The 17,073-nt window shown below is 39.6% G+C and overlaps 1 protein-coding gene across 1 annotated transcript; it reads left to right on the top strand.

Annotated features, from left to right (window-relative positions):
* The first annotated feature begins 8,944 nt into the window (after positions 1–8,944).
* MGL (methionine gamma-lyase) lies at positions 8,945–15,996 on the top strand. Its single transcript, XM_077392347.1, has 2 exons — positions 8,945–9,813; positions 15,319–15,996. The coding sequence occupies exons 1-2, from the start codon at positions 9,048–9,050 to the stop codon at positions 15,894–15,896; spliced, it is 1,344 nt and encodes a 447-aa protein (XP_077248462.1). The 5' UTR covers positions 8,945–9,047; the 3' UTR covers positions 15,897–15,996.
* The last annotated feature ends 1,077 nt before the right edge of the window (positions 15,997–17,073 follow it).

Raw genomic sequence — 17,073 nt, 5'->3', positions numbered from 1 at the left:
CAAAGGTCCAAATAATCTCCCCAAAATCATTTCTCAAGACTCCTCCAATTCCGGCTGGACCTTAGTTTTAATTTAATCAAACGTATGTCGATTTCATTCCACACATATTTGAGGGAGTCATGTTAGAGTACATAGGATCTGGTGAGATCGGACCTTTGAATTATCATTTACTAGATTAGGCAACTCAATTGGATTATGCAACTAGGTTAAATTAGGATAATCTACTCATATGTTTATCTTTAGGGAAATGATATTTACGCCCCTTTTATCAACAGGGACACCCATTTGCCAGCGTACTTTGCAATCAAAGCCACTGGTTTTTTCTGACATAAAGTACATCAGCCCCCTTTTTGCCATTGACACCTTGGCGCTGGGTGTCCCTAGTGATAAAGGGGGCGTAAATATCACTTCCCTTGTCTTTATCTTACTCTATGTTTATTCCTTAAGTGCGCTATATAAGCATTGATTACGGATGATCATAATAATAAATGAATTGTGATTTTTCAATAGTTTAACAAAATCCATCTCCACATGAACTGATTGAATTCAAAGGCCATGAGCATAGCCTTTGTAGGGGAAGAATTGGGGACAAAAGAGATTTCGACTAGCGCTTCCAGAGTAAAGTAGGCATCCCTGCATTCCCAAGGGCATCCCCTTGGTATCCCGGCCCAGTAGCAAGACCATACGCTTCTCACGCTCATCTTATTTCGAATTCCACCTCTTGTTCATTCTCCTAGAAAGACCAAGTAATTCAATTGAATACATGATTGGTTTATTTTTCACATTTTTAGTGAAAGCGTCTTCCTTCGGGCACCCACCTTGCTTATCCGGATGACATGTGGCTACTCAATGAATGCGATCCATTTGGGTACTACATTAATGTGATTGACGGTCTGATGGAATTGCCAATCCATGTGGCCTCACACGATGGGTTTAGTTACACTTAGCTATGGTGCGACGGGGATTGAACATAGTGTGGACTACAGGGGCCTGGTGAGTGAGTTTTGAGGTATTTTGAGTTGATTGAGACGCATGTTTTTTTTACCAGTGTTTCAAAATGCGGACACGGGCTAAAATATGGCCAAAGTAAATTCTAGTTGAATCGATGTAGCAAGATCAAGTACTCGGTTGACATGATCATAATTCTAAAGTCAAAAGAGTTTTTATTGACTGGGTAGGGAAAAAACATAGCCTCAACAAGAACGCTGCCAAGGTAAAAGGGAAGGAGTTTTGAAACTATATGTTTTGGAGCAATCGATGCAGCTTCGGCTTGTGGGATGAGAAGGTCATCGTGGGGCTGGATGTGCGAGATTGTGGCTGAGAAAGTGCTTCTAAGAGGTGGGTTTATGCTTTATCAATGTTTTACTTACAGACAGAGAATTTTGGATGGGGAGATATGAGACTACACTGGGGATGAGATGAAGAAGAGTGTTACGGTCCTCAGTGGGGGCGCGCCTAGGTATGAGGCTAGGTGGGACCCAGCCTGGCATGGGACAAGTTTAAAGGGCATTGGCTAATGCGTTCCATCAACTCAAAAGCTTTCGGCATATTGGTCGAGTACCTACAATTTGGTACCTTACCAGCCACCATGTCTCGTGATCGAGTCATAGAAGGGTCGACATGTGGAGAGGACTACAGAGAAAGGGTTACCTTGTAAAAAGCCAGAGTGAAGTTGCCCCAGAGTGGGTCGCCTCGAAAGGTGTGACCTGTGGAAAGGGCTACCTACAAAAAAAGGCCAGAGTGAAAGCCATCATAGAGTGGGCTGTCAAGGACTATGAATGTGGAAGCGTGGTGGAATGTTACAGTCCTGAGTGGGGCCTACCTAGTTATGGGACTAGGTAGGACTCAACGTGGACAGGTTTAAAGGGCCTTGCCTAAAGCGTTCCATAAGCTTTGAGGGTATCCGGTATTGGTGAGGGGGGGGGGGGGGGGGGGGCGAGGGAGGGAGGGAGAGAGAGAGAGAGAGAGAGAGAGAGAGAGGGGTGATGGTTCCTGGAAGACAGGAGAATGCGATAACCACGTGTATTTCCAAAAGGTTGTGGCTAGAAATGTCGTACCCACAAAAAAAAAACAGTTGAAAAACACTTAGTGCAATTCCAAAAATGAGTTGGTGATCTTATCATTCCCCATGAGTGCGCCCACTTCCTATCTATCCATTCCACATATGCACGATATAGATAGTGATAACCCAATCTGCATTTTCAGTTCCACTCACGGATTCAATTCTAAATTTCTATTCCCAATTTCAGTCCAAAAGATAAACATGGGACCTTCTAAATTTCAATTCAGTACAAAAGATAAACGTATATGTGGTTCACGGGAACTAAAGCTGGCATGCTCCTATTAGTTGATCCCGTAGGTCCTATTCTAAAGTTAGGATTATTGATTAGCCTGTGAATTTGGCTCCCCTTTATTAGTATTTTAATACTAAAAAATAAAAGAAGTTTTTAACTTTTGAAAAAGATATCAATTATTTGAGTTTCCCACCCAAAGTTTTAAATATTAAAAAAGATTCTCTCCTCTCTTTTTTAGGTTTCCCACTAAAATTTCAAATTGCTTTTAAAGGAAGCTCTCTTACCTCTCAAAATTTTAGTCAAAGATGAGAAAGTGAGAGAGATTCCTCCATCCATATAAGATGAAATGTTGAGACAAAGGCTTGAGCCTTTCAAGGACATTCAATTTGTTTGTCTTTGAAGTTTTACAAAGAACAACAAGAACAAATAAAAAGGACACACGCGCGTGCGCCGAGCCGTGTCGGGTCGGAGTGCACGTACGTGTAGGGTTTGGTTTTTTCTAAACGCAATTTTTTTTTTAAACCCAAAGGGTTGTGTTTTTCCTTTTTAAACCCAAAAGTCATATCCATTTGTTTTAATGTAATCTGACCATTACAACCCTTCATATTAACGTATTGAAAAAACGGCTAGTTTTTAAAGGATGTGTCTATTACTTTAAAAAGGTTTTCTAAAGGGTGTATTTACGTTTTGAAGGGGTGCATGTGTTTCTTAAACGGTGTCTTTAATAGACACGTTTTTGCTTATAAAAACAGAAGCCCACCAACTCTTTTTTTTTTTTTTCACACAACGTTCTCTGCTTTTTTGCTCTCTGTTGTTAACAGAACCAATTTTTTTTTTTTTTTTTAATATTTCATACTGTTCTGCCTGGTGCCAGCTTACCAAATCAAGTCTCTGAATACTATTCTTGCAAGTCATGTTAGTAGGATTCCATCTTAACTAGGCGAATCACTCTCAATATTCTCAATTTATTGAAGAGATTAGGAAAATCTGTAAGAGTGATCGATAAGTTCTAAGAGTGCTTACGATTTAAAAGACTGTTCTCAAATCCGGTGTATCAAGAACATCCTTATTTACGGGTATATGTTATCTCTTATCATGCTTCAATCATAATATTTTCTTTTGTTTATCCACATCATCTTTCTAGAGTGAGTTACACATGCGTACTATGAGACTCCCTTGTTTTTTTTTTTTTTTTAAGTAAACGATGTTTTTTAATGGTCAAGTAAACGATGTTAGTCCATCATAATCTTAATCTATTAGCGTGTTTTAAACGATTAATTCGAATGTGATTTGTTTACTTATGACGACCAAATAAATGTGATTTGTTATTTGGACAAATCATATTCAATTATTAATTTGGTCGTCATACATGTGATTTGTTATTTGGACAATCCTTTCTAATTCAATCCTAGTTATGAAGACCAAATAAATAATTCAGATTCCCTCATGATCTTATACACTAAATTGGCGTTTTAAACATTTAATTTAGCCCGCAATAATATCTTAACAGGACATACGTATGGTCCATCAAAGTGCCCCTCACCAAATCCAGTATCTTTATACTATGCATGGTTTTAAATTTCGACCGAAATACCCAATTTTCGGGTATTTCTTACCCTGCTTCAATTGTAATATTTTCTCTTATTAATCTACGTTATCATTTTAGAGCAAGTGACACACTCCGCACTTGTTTGTTTCCTTTCATTTTCAAGTAAAACATGTTTGTCCACTATAATCTTCATCTATTAGCTGATCATCTAGTGGCTTCTCTGAAATCATATCAATTTGGACAATCCTTTCTAATTCAATCCTATTCAATTGCATATGATTTGTTCACTTATAGCAACCAAATTATTGATTTTGTTTCCCTCATCGTCCTCTGCAAGATTTAGATCCGCTTTTCCGTTTGGTTGTCGGAAACTTTTTGGTTCTTGGGATTTTTGTGGAACAAAAAACTTCCTAAAAGAGATTGATGGGAATAAAAAACTCCTTGCCCGGTAAAATAAAAATCTCATGTTTGGTTAACGGGACTATGGTGGAAATTTTTTTTTGCTCTGTTTGGTTGCTTGAACTGTTGGGAAGGAAAAAAAAAAAAAAAAAAAAACCTTCTGCAAGCTTATTTTTGGTTCCTAAGAGTATTTTTTTTCCTTCCTCAAATTTCGTGCGGGATTATTTTGGGCCCACCAACCAGACGTGGGTTTCCTGCCAAAATTCCACAAAAGTCCCTAGAATTAAAAAAAAAATGTTTCTGAGCTTGTTACCTTCCATTTTAAAGGTATTCACATGAGGAAAAGGACGATTCCTCCGTCCATAGTCGTGCTATTGGTGGGACCTATGACAACATCGGTGGTCTCGTGTGGTCCTCTTCTCTATTGTACGCTTGCGAAGCTTTCTAGATGAGAAGCTGGCCTCAAATTTTACACATGTCACCATTGATTGATTCCTTATCCCCCCTCGTGTATCATATAAATCATACGGATAGTGCTTATTGTTTTGTTTCATTTCCAATTTCGTAAAGTTGATTTCGATGGCTGATGAATGATATATCTTGGCAATGGCCGTGAACGGTCAGGATCTTACTCGATCACGAAAAATCGGGGGACTCGTTGTACTTAAATTTCCATTTTTAGCCACTTTCCCATCAACCAGGTTCACAGTGCAATCCCTCCACGCCTTTGTCCAACCTCTCCCGTGACTTAAACATTCGAAATGACTGATTTGCCCTCAACCGTTATTTCCAATTCAGCAGAGGGTATTGTAGACTTTTTCAACCATCCCCACTATAAGACGAAGTCAATCAACGTGTTTCATTTTTGGAGTGGCTCCCGCTTGGCCCGATGTGTTTTTACTCTATGTATGATTTGTATACGAGAGAGGGTTTGTAGGGAATTTATCCAGGTAGAATCCAACCCTAAAAGCTAGCCATTAGAGAGAAGGTGCCCAGTCCCTTATAACCTATCCCCGTCCATTCCACTTATAAGATGTGGGACTATTTGCTTTTGAGTGGAACCCCAACACATAGCGCTGTGGAGTACTCTTTTGACATATCATAATTCCAGAGTCAAAGGAATTTTGATTAACCATGGAAGGAAAACGTAGAGACAAGAATGCTGCCATAGTAAAAGTAGAGAGAGAGAGATGGTGGTTCCAGGAAGAGTGGAGAATGTGATAACCACGTGTATGGGACTGTCATCTCCAAAAGGGTGAGGCTTGAAAAGTCGTACCGACAAAAAGGGTGGAAAAACACTGTAGAATTCCAAAGAGGGGGAGTGATCTTATCATTCCCCGTGAGTGCGCCCCACTTCATGTCTATCCATTCCAAAGGTGGAGCCCACATTTTACACCTCAAATTTTGATGTAGTAGGGCCCACTATCCATTGCCCAAGAATAATGGTGATTTAATAAATTCCAAGGCTCCCCGAGAGGATCACTTTCTACTTTGAAAATCCCAATAATATTCGAGATTTTATATTTAGCGTTCACATAAAGTCAAGCATTTTTCAAAAAATGCTATGGGGCCCACTTCATACATGATCCAAACCGTTCATTTATTGGGCCACAACATAAATAGGCTGCATCAAGTAAATCATCACAATAGGATGATCCTAACCATTCAAACTATAGAGGTTTCTATAGCTAGCAATCCCATTATAGATCGGAGGGTTAGGATCATCCTATGGAGATGATTTACGGGGTGCAGGTGTGCAACCTACTTATATCGTGCGCAACAAATGAACAGTTTGGATCATCTTATGAATTGGGCCCTACTTTTTAAAAAATACTTGACTTTACATTCATACAACATATAAAATCTCATAATTAACTAGGAGAGAGTTTTCACATGTATAGTCTAGTATTTTTCAAAAAGTATTGTACAGGCCATGCCATAGGATGATCCAGACCGTCCATTTGATGGGCCACAACGTTAATCGGCTGTGCCCAAAAATTCATTTAAATGGGATGATCCTAGCCCTATAATATATAAAGGTGTACATCATATTATGTTCCCACATAAATGAATTTTTGGGCACGACCTATTTTCGTCTTAACCCATCAAATGGACGGTTTAGATCATCCTATGGTGCAGCCCGTACAATACAATTTTTTTGATACGGGCTTACGCCATGTAAAATATTGTGACTCTAAACAAATGGAAAGTTTTGATTGTCTTGTGGTGTACTATTTTTCAAATATGGGCCTACATCATATACAATCATGCAGATAATGTGTCATTCCCCCTAAGCAAATCAGTTGAAATGAGAGAGAGAGAGAGGGCATTGATTAATATTGAGAGCGCGGGGGGGGGGCGGTGGTAGAAAAAGGACATTAATAGGTGGAAGATTCTGGGTAGAGTTAATCTAGGTGGAAAAATGCATTAATTTAGTTGGCAAAAGCCTACAAGATAGTGAAGATTCATGATTTTCATAGAAGGGGGGTTAACTTTATGAAAAAGTCTTAATCCATAGATCCCTCAGGGGGGGGGAGGGGGGCAATTGCCCACCTTGGCTCCGTCCCTGTCCGTATATGATCTGATTATTGCGTAAATTTCAATTTTATGTCGAAAGCCTTAACGGTCTGTGGAGAGGCCCATGGGATTTTCTAAAGAAGTAAATAAGAGAGCGAGTCAGCTCACCAAATCAAGTGTCTGAATTATATTACTTGTGAGTCATGTTAGTAGGATTCCATCGGAACTAGGCATTCACACTCACAATATTCTAAATTTATTGATGAGATTAGGAAAATCTGTAACAATGCTCGAAAATTTCTAAGAGTGCTCACGGTTTAAAAGATTGTTCTCAAATCCTTATTTTCCGGTTTTTTTTACCATATTTCAAGTGTAATATACTTACGGGATTGAGATTCCAGCTTACCTACCGAAAAAAAATTGTAATATGAGACTCCTTTGTTTCCTTTCATTTTCAAGTAAATGATTTTTTTTTAATGGTCAAGTAAACAATGTCAGTTCACCATAATCTTAATCTATTAGCCATTCATCTTTACTCTACAATATTGTAGTTTTAAACGATTAATTTGTATGTGATTTGTTTACTTATGACGACCAAATAAATGTGAATGTGATTTGTTTTCTTATGACGGCAAAATAAATAATTTAGATTCCCTCATGGTCTTATTCACTAAATTGGTGTTTTAAACGATTAAGAAAAACATTGAAGGGGTTGAATTTATCCTCGAGCAATGAACCATCCGCACAGAAACCGGGAGGATATCATTTCCCTTAATTTGGCCCCCATTATTATCTTAACGGGCCATATGTACGGTCCATCAAGGTGCCACCTCACCAAATCGAGTATATGTGTGCTATGACACCTGCGAGTCATGTTAGTGGGCTTCCCTCTTAACGAGGCGAATCACTCTCAATATTTTAAATTTATTGATGAGATTAGGAAGACTTTTTGATTTTTTGTTTCTAAAAGTCTTAACTTACCAACTTCTCCAAAAGCTTAAGCTCTTGGAGAAAGGCGTTATTTATCTTTTATTCTTTAACACTCCTCAGCACGTGTGATCCACTTTGCAAACACGTGGCACATGTGGATTATTGCTATCCGAGAGGTTTGAACTTGAGACCTTTGGCTCTGATACTTTTGGAGTAAATGGTTGTTTCACAAAAAGATTATTCTCAAATCAGGTGTACCTAGAAGATTATTATTTACGGGTTTTTCTTACCATGTTTCAAGTGTAATATTTTCTCTTATTAATCGACGTTACCTTTTTAGAGCGAGTTACGCACTCCGCACCATGAGAGCCGTTTGTTTCCTTTCATTTTCAAGTAAAAGATGTTTGTCCACCCTAATCTTCATCTATTATTAGCCGTTCAGCTAGTGTCCTCCCCGAAATCATCTGGTTTTGGACAATCCTTTCTAATTTAATTCTTATTCAATTGAATGTGATTTGTGTTCTTATACCAACCAAATTAATGATTTTGTTTCACTCATCGTAGTCCTATGGGAGATTTAAATTCGCCTTTTAAAACTTCGAATCAGCAGAATATCCGATTTTGTTAGTCAAAGGTAAAATTACCCTTGAATTTAGAGATTTTTACAATAGGGAAAGGACGATTTCTCCCTAGGAAATGTTCTCCGCACAACATCGGTATTTTGATATTTGCACAGACCTAGCTGTCTTTTCTTCTTTAATTGGCTCATGAGAGCTTTTTGGGAAATGTAATTTCCTTTTGACGGTATTTTTAATACTAAAAGACAAGAGGGTTTAGTGAAAATATCAAAATAGCGTTGTGATGATATCATTTGATTTCAACAAATTAATTGTTGGGGCCTCTTAATTTCGTCTAAATTTTCCTTTTCACATGTTAGTATCAATTTCGTAAATTTGATTTCGATATAGATCTTGGCGATGGCTGTGAACGGTCAGGATCTTCCTCTAATCAAGAAAAATCCGCGGTCCAGCATCTCTCTCAATAAGGAAATTCGGGACACGTGGCCCATAATTTCCATTTTTCACCACTTTCCCAAAAAGCCTGACTAGGTTCAGAATCCAAACCCTCCACGTCTTCCTCCATCCTCTCCCATCCCATAAACAATCGAAATGACCGATTTACCCTCACCCGATATTTCCAATTCTGTCGAGGGTATTGTAGACATTTTCTAACACCTCCCTCTATAAAACAAACCCAATCCCCTCATTGCTCCTCGTATATCTCTCTTCTATTCTCAACCCAATCCCCTCATTGCTCCTCGTTTATCTCTCTTCTATTCTCCCCTCTTTCTATTCACGATGATGATGGCCGAAACTGGAGACCGACAAGGCGAACCTGCCGGAAAAAAACGAAACTACAAGGAATTCTCCGATGAAGATCCGATGATCCCGTACAAAAAGCAGCCGGCAACCGATCCGGCACAGGCGCTGGCGAGCGCCCGGCACGAGTTCGGCGAGCACGGCGGCGTCAACATGTCGATCGAGGCGTCGGCGACATTCACCGTCATGGAGCCGGAAACAATGAGCCGTATGTTCTCCGGCGAGCTAGGTCCGGACCGAGATTTCTTCATCTACAGCCGTCACTTCAATCCGACGGTGTTGAATCTCGGCCGTCAGATGGCTGCGATCGAAGGGACCGAAGCTGCTTACTGTACGGCAAGCGGGATGGCCGCGATCTCATCTGTTCTCCTCCAAGCGTGTGCGAGCGGGGGACACGTGGTGGCGTCTAGTTGTTTGTATGGCGGCACGCACGCGCTGCTCACGCACTTTTTGCCACGCGCGTGTAACATAACGACTACGTTCGTGGACGTGCAGGATTTGGCGGAGGTGAAGAAGGCGATTAGAGAGGGGGTGACTAAAGTTTTGTATGTGGAAACTGTCGCTAATCCTACTTTAACGGTCGCGAATATACCGGAGCTCAGTGTGATAGCGCACGAGAAAGGCGTGATGGTGGTGGTGGATAATACCTTCGCGCCTATGGTGGTCTCTCCGGCTCGGCTTGGGGCTGATGTGGTTGTGCATAGTATCTCCAAGTATGTGAGTGGTGGGGCCGACATAATTGCAGGTACGGAAAAAAAGGAAATTTTGTTTTTCTATTCTTAGTAAAAACTAGGGAATTAAAAGCGCGAAATTTACTGTTAATAAAAATGATTTGAAGACGTGGAGGAGGACGGCTAGGACGGGACTGTCACTATTTTGTCGGGCCCACATGCAGGGCGCGCAGGTAGTGGTAGTCCCGGTGTTGCCGTCTTGGTGTGCGTTCTCCTATTAGTAATCTTGGCTGTTAGAGGTAATGATTTGGTTAATAATGAACCGAGAGATTTTCATAAAAGAAACAACATATTCAAAGTCTTACTTTTGAGAAAGAAAAGACAGGGGGTGGGGTTTGTAATTTTGAGGGTGAAAATAAAATCCAGAGTCACTTAGGTTTGTCATTCTTATTATGGACCATCCGAATCCACGTTATCAAGATCCATGGACACATTTTAGTAGGATCAGAAATTATTAATGACTGGATCCATAACAGTCCTATATCTGTTTTACTAAAATAACCTCCATTTGATTATAACTTTAAGCATTATTTTTGGGGCAATTTAGTGAAAATAAGCAATATGCCTTTTTTGAACCATTTATATTTTTCATATTTTTTCATTCATCTCTAAGTCTGGCTTACCTTCTTCCCTTCATTATCTAACCATTCTAACCATTTGGATTCGCATTTTCATCCGCCTTCTGAGAATTTTAACCATGTACAATGTAAGTAGGAGCTACTAAGACACTCATATGGACGGTCCGATTTGAACCGAGACCGTATGAAGTAGGATTCAAAGAACACTCTGAATCTGAGATCCGAACATTAAGAGATTTGAATAGATGGTGACTAAGACATGGGTGGATCCAATCCATCTACCAAAAAGGAATTTTCGGGAAAAAGTTTGGAAAAGAAAAACTTTTCCATAATTTCCTGCTTTCCAAATAGTTGGATTGCGCTTGAAAAAGAACCACTGAAGTTACTATTTATCATTTTCTTCTAATTTATAATGATATCCCTCTAAATAAGCAGTAATTAAAAATAATAGCATCCCTCTAAATAAGCAGTAACTATTAATATGGTATCTGTAATGCCCCTATTTATCATGTTCTTCTAATTTATAATGATATCCCTCTAAATAAGCAGTAATTAAAAATAATAGCATCCCTCTAAATAAGCAGTAACTAATAATATGGTATCTGTAATGCCCCGGTTTTAAAACGCGTTTACACAAGGAATGGGGGTCTACAACATATAACCTAGGAACTTTCTCTCTCCGCTTCCGATGTGGGACTATTACAATCTACCCCCCTCAAAGGGCCCAGCGTCCTAGCTGGCACATCGTACTAGAGGAGGTACGGCTCTGATACCATATTTGTAACGCCCCGACCAACCGTGTAGATATTGTCCGGTTTTAGGCCGCAGCCCTCCCCGGTTTTAAAACTTGTCTACACAGGGAATGGGGGTCTACAACATATAACCCAGGAACTCTCTTTCTCTTCGTCTGATGGGGGACTATTACAATCCACCCCCTCAAAGGGCCAACCTCCTCGCTGGCACATCATACTAGAGAAGGTACGGCTCTGACGCCATATTTGTAACACCGCGACCAACCGTGTAGATATTATCCGGTTCTAGCCGTAGCCCTCCCCGGTTTTAAAACGCGTCTACACAGGGAATGGGGATCTACAACATATAATCTATGAACTTTCTCTCTCCGCTTCTGATGTGGGACTATTATAGTATTGGTCTAAATAGCAGTAGGTATATATTATTATTTTATTAAAAATGTAACTTGAAGCACTATAATGTTACTATATATATATTAGATATATATGAGGAATAAGATTGTGCGGTCGAGGGCCCCAAACTCATGTGGGCCCACTTTGTTAGGATGATCCAAAGCATTCATTTGAAAGGCCCTTACATAGATGGAGCATGTACAAAAAATCAGCTCCATAGGATCATCCTAACCCATCCATTTGTGGAGGTCAAAATGGACAGACACCGTTTGCCACAAATCTTCCCATTTTTGCCATCCACTTTTGGAGGGGTTAGGATGATCCAGTGGACCTGATTTTTTGTACACACCCTATCTATGATGCGGCCTTGCAAATGAATAGTTTTGATCAACACAAAAAATGTGGGACCCATGTGTTTAGGCCTTCGACCGCACCTAAGCTTAGATGCGCTCGACCGCACACTCCTTTTCCTCTATATATATATATATATATATAGGAAACGTTATCCGCACTACTGTATTTTTATGAGAACACTCCTCACTTTATTGAAAGTACTGTATGGACCGCACCATAGGATGATCCAAACCGTCCATTAGATGGGCCACAGCGTAAATAGGTTGTGCCCCAAAAATCATTTCCATAGGTTGATCCTAACCTCCCGATTTGAATGTTAGAGGGTTGATCCTAACCCTAAATAGATCGGAGGGTTAGGATCAACCTATGGAAATGATTTTTGGAGCACAACTTATTTAGGTTATGGCCCATGTAATGGACGGTTTGGATCATTCTACAGTGCGGGCCATACCGTACTTTGAATAAAGTGAAGAGTCCCCTTATCAAAATACAGTAGTGCGGACAACATTTCCATATATATATATATATATATATATATATATATATATATATATATATATCATTTTATTCTAATTATAAAGATATCCCTCTGGGCTAGGAATGTTTTTCCTAGGCCCAGAGATGAGTTAAGAATAATGGTATCCCTAACTATATATTATTTTATTCTATCCGCCAGAAATGTTATTCCCTAAAATCCAAACAGTTGAAAGTTGTGATAAAGGGTATTGGAATATATCTTTTTCCTTATCAATTTATCCGGGTTCGTATGGGCTTGAAAATATATAAGTGTTTTTAAGAAAGAAAGATGGGGTTCGGCAGGACCCAGCTACCAGTGTTTTTAAGAAAGAAAGATATTACAATCGGGATAACAAAACACCGTCCCTATCCCTTGAATAAATATATAGGGTAATGGAGGAACAAAGGAATCAAATGATCCAGATTCCAGTATTGAACTATGACGAGACAGATGTCTCTTACGAAAGCTTCTTAATCGATTCGAACTACATTTGGTTCCAAGATGCACAAAATTGGAGCTTGAACTGATTGATCAATGATCCAAACAATAGATCTTTCATAGATTGATCATCGATCAAAATCCCCTCCAATCCCATGACTCTAACCCTCCAATCCCAAACAAATAAGAAATGGTTTAGCTTCTCTTGGGCTATCTTTAGAGAAAACATCCAAATCCTTCTCAGATGTCTAAATTCATGGGAGTTGAGAAGTAGAGACTCAAAATTGGAAGGAGAAAAATATTTGTGAGAGTTAGAAATATGAAAGTTAGAAGTAACAATTGGGCACTAAGTTGGGCTTCTTTCATAATGGTTTATAATTTACTAGTTTTTGCATGTTATAGTGAACCGTACTACTAGTTCGGACGGGGTACCATAGAATCAGACAATCCTAAAGTTTAATGTGTAATTGTTTTTCCATGGAGTAGTAAGGTGGTGGTCTAGATCACCATCAACTCCCACGTGAACGTTGGGCCAAACGGGTCAGCTTAAAATCATGAAGAAGTTTTTCTTCCTAGCTGGACTCGGAATAACTTATAGGAAATACTTCTGAGTCTGTCTCACCTTTTGTTGTTTATATTATCCCTTTCCTTCTTTTCTTTTCTTCTCTTTTTTGTTTCTGAACTTGATAGAGCTCTTTCTAATGATGAAATACACTGCGATCAATAGAAAAGAGTTTTAATATTTTGAGGGCACTAAAGTTTTGTTAGATTCTTCGAATTGGCTGGTGGGGTTTTAATATTTTGCGCCTCGTCTGATACTTTAGTCTTATACATGTCTGCATTTTCATGTTATCCTTTTTTCTAACTGTGGTAGATTTTAAGCTTTACCTTTTTACCTTCCAGTTTTTCAAATTTTCTTGTTCCTAGTTTTTGTGCCTGCCTCCTTTTTATTTGTATTTTTGGGGTGAAGCTGCACTGAGCCAATATTTTTAATTAATTTTTTGCTAACTATTATTTTCTCGTCCCACATTTTGAAAATTATCGATGGGATCGAATTGACCCACTTCCCATCCCCCATGTAATGGACTCTATTGGGCTGTGTTCTTCACGGAACTAGAAATCCTTGGATAGGCTTTTCTTGAGAATAAACCCTTGGGATTGGCCACCCTGCTTGTAGAGTATATCCTACTGATTGGAGTTGTTCTCTACATGGACAGGTTGCCTATCCAAGGATATAATGGACATGTTGTCGGCTTTTGTATCCCCATGGAGAACAGCCCCAGTATTGATAAGGTTTTAGATAGCTTCCCTTCTTAAAAAAAGAAAAGAAAAAGGGATTCCATGTGGGAGGACAATTTCAAGTCCACTACTATCATAAGTGGGCTCATTGTGTTTGTGTGTTCCCAAGAACATAGTCCTCCCGATCCTTTGTGATGTGCACACTGGACTGATGAGATTATGGATCAAGTGGCGGGATCTTATCTCCTTCCCCTTTATAGAAGGAACATGTCATAAATATGTGACGTTTTTTTCCTCTTTCCTGCTCACACGGGCCTTCACATATGTGAAGTCCCACAGCTAGCTTAGGGATTAAATAATATAAATAAGAAAAGATTGCAAGAAAAACATTTCTAATGGAATAAACAACCATCATTAAGTCCCAATTAGGATTGCAAGAAAAAAAATTCTAGTGGAAAACTCTTCTTGGAAATTTGTTCTCTTTTTCATGATTTATAGGGAAATGATATGATTATTGTTAATTTAGAGGGATATCATCATAAATTGAAGGCCCCTGGTTCGTCTTGTCTTTATCCATGGGTAAAAAGGGTAGGAAATTGTAGACATATTTTTTCTTTCCAAACTTTTCCAGAAGATTCCGGCAATCCAAACAGGGCCTAAAGGTTGCATTAGTGTCTCTTTGTTGCCTATCAAAATACCACTAAATCCCGTTTTACATATACCAGTTTTTTGTGAATTCTTTCTTGCTGTCAAGTCTCTTTTTACTAAGTGTAGGGTTGCTGATTTGCATTGATCCTGAGTGCAGCCCTTGATCGATAGTTATATATGGGCATTGTATCATAGGGGCTATGTTTCCATAATAGCCACCTACATAAGTGGGGAAATTAAAGTCTTTAAAACAATACGGTAGCTCGTATCATATAAAGTAGAGTGCCCAAAATACAGTTTTTTGAATTTTTTCAGAACTAGACAAACAAATGTTAGTTGGAATTTGGAGTTCACCCTTTCTAAAATCCTGTTGTTTTAGAAAATTGTCAACTGAAACTTGTTTGTGCCTTATTGTGGTCAGCTACCATGTATTCGATACTTGGACTATTTGATCACATATCGGGAGACTCAATTCTCCGTATGTGTTAGCCCATCACCGTAGGCAGTCCCTAAAAAGTAGGCCTGTTTGAATCTAGGTTTGATTGTTTTGTTGGAAAAAATTCACTAAATAACATTTCATCATTGTGATCCCAACAACAGGTGCTGTCTGTGGGCCAGCAAGCTTTGTGAACTCCATGATGGACCTTCACCAAGGGGCCTTGATGCTTCTAGGACCAACCATGAATGCCAAGATTGCATTTGAGTTATCAGAGAGACTACCTCACCTAGCCCTTAGAATGAAAGAGCATTGTCGCAGAGCTTTGGTGTATGCTACAAGGATGAAGAAAATGGGGCTCAAGGTCATTTACCCCGGCCTCGAAGACCACCCTCATCATGAGCTTCTGAAATCTATGGTGAACAAAGATTACGGGTTTGGTGGCATTCTGTGCATCGACATGGAGACAGAGGAAAAGGCGAATAGGCTTATGCACAATTTGCAAAACATCACGGAATTCGGGTTCATGGCGGTGAGCTTGGGTTACTATGAGACATTGATGTCATGCTCTGGAAGCAGTACTAGCAGTGAGCTTAATGCTGAGGAGAAGGAACTTGCAGGGATTTCACCAGGGCTTGTGAGGATGTCGATTGGTTACAGTGGAACTTTGGAGCAGAGATGGAGCCAGTTTGAGAAGGCAATTAGTAGAATGCAGGATACTGGTCTTTTTACTAAGATCTGAATTTCATTAGCTTCTGCTTCTTGTTTGTTGAAGTTAAGTTTGGGATTACAACTCAAAAACTTAATAAGTATGGTTTTGCTATATTAGCATTCTTATTTAATTTGGTGTCTAGAGAAGGGGATGTGGTGTGCTCTAAGTGGACAGTGGGAGAAAGTGTCTATCAAGGTACTTCTTTTGAGTAACTATAGATATCATGATTTCAGGATTTGGGGCGATGATCTCCCCCCCCCTCTCAGCAGTACGTATTTGCTGCCCTTATAACGTGAACAGGGGCAACTTTAACGCTTTTTTACGCCAAATCATTTTAAAAGGGGGGCGAATGTGTGCTGGCGCCCCGGGGGGGGGGCGATATCATCGCCCCAGGATTGGTGTTCTAAGAAATGTGGGCATACATTTTGTAGGAAATATTTTAATGGACAAAAATACAAGTAGGATTCGCTACTTGTTAGGGGATTCGAGCCTGTATTCCCTCATCCCTTCTTTCCCTTTTCTTTCTCCTCAACATTGAACGTAGCAGGAGGACGAATCGCCCATGTGATTAATAATGGAATAATTCCCATATTTATAAAGATGGGGAATATAATTCACATGGATATAGTAAGTCTCGCTTGGGCTGCTTTATTGCTTCCAAAATCTCTTGGCGGCCTATCCCAACCCTTTTGATTTGTGGAGATTTTCAGACCATTTGGCGTTGCCTATTCTGGCCCTTTGATTCGTGGAAATTTTGAAATCATTTGGCAAGGCATTTTCAGTTTTGTACTATCAATTTATGCTGCACAAACTAGAAGGTTAGGATTTATATTTTGATCTACGGCATTTACGGATCAGATCAGAAGGTTAGGATAATTAGATATGGGGGATTTTCGAGTCGTGACCTGTCTATATTAAGGCCCAATATACGCGTGGTGACCTGTCTATATTAAGGCCCAATATACGCGTGGTTTCGTTGAACTTGTGGACACCAGGGCCATAAAGTTAACCCCACATTTTCTATGAGGTGGATTAGCCTTATTTACAATGTATAAGTACCAGTGTTTAAAAACCCCTTGACTGGACAAGGAACTCGCCCGAGTCTGCGTTCCGCGTTGCACTACATCCACATTCCGCGTTTTGCCCTACAGAGTCAATAAACTCTTTTGACTCTCCCGAGTTATGACCGCGTCAACCGCATTCTTGG

The sequence above is a fragment of the Tasmannia lanceolata genome, unplaced genomic scaffold (genome assembly GCF_043159265.1).
Source record: "Tasmannia lanceolata isolate RefF3 unplaced genomic scaffold, GAP_Taslan_0.1 ptg000012l, whole genome shotgun sequence".
Classification (NCBI taxonomy): Eukaryota; Viridiplantae; Streptophyta; class Magnoliopsida; order Canellales; family Winteraceae; genus Tasmannia; species Tasmannia lanceolata.
The sequence above is the reverse complement of the archived record's forward strand: the minus strand, read 5'-3'. Positions and strand labels throughout refer to the sequence as shown.

Coding starts and splice junctions, on each gene's coding strand:
- MGL (XM_077392347.1), top strand. CDS start 9,048: ATGATGATGGCCGAAACTGGAGACCGACAAGGCGAACCTGCCGGAAAA. Junction 9,814..15,318: donor TGGGGCCGACATAATTGCAG/GTACGGAAAAAA, acceptor TCCCAACAACAG/GTGCTGTCTGTGGGCCAGCA.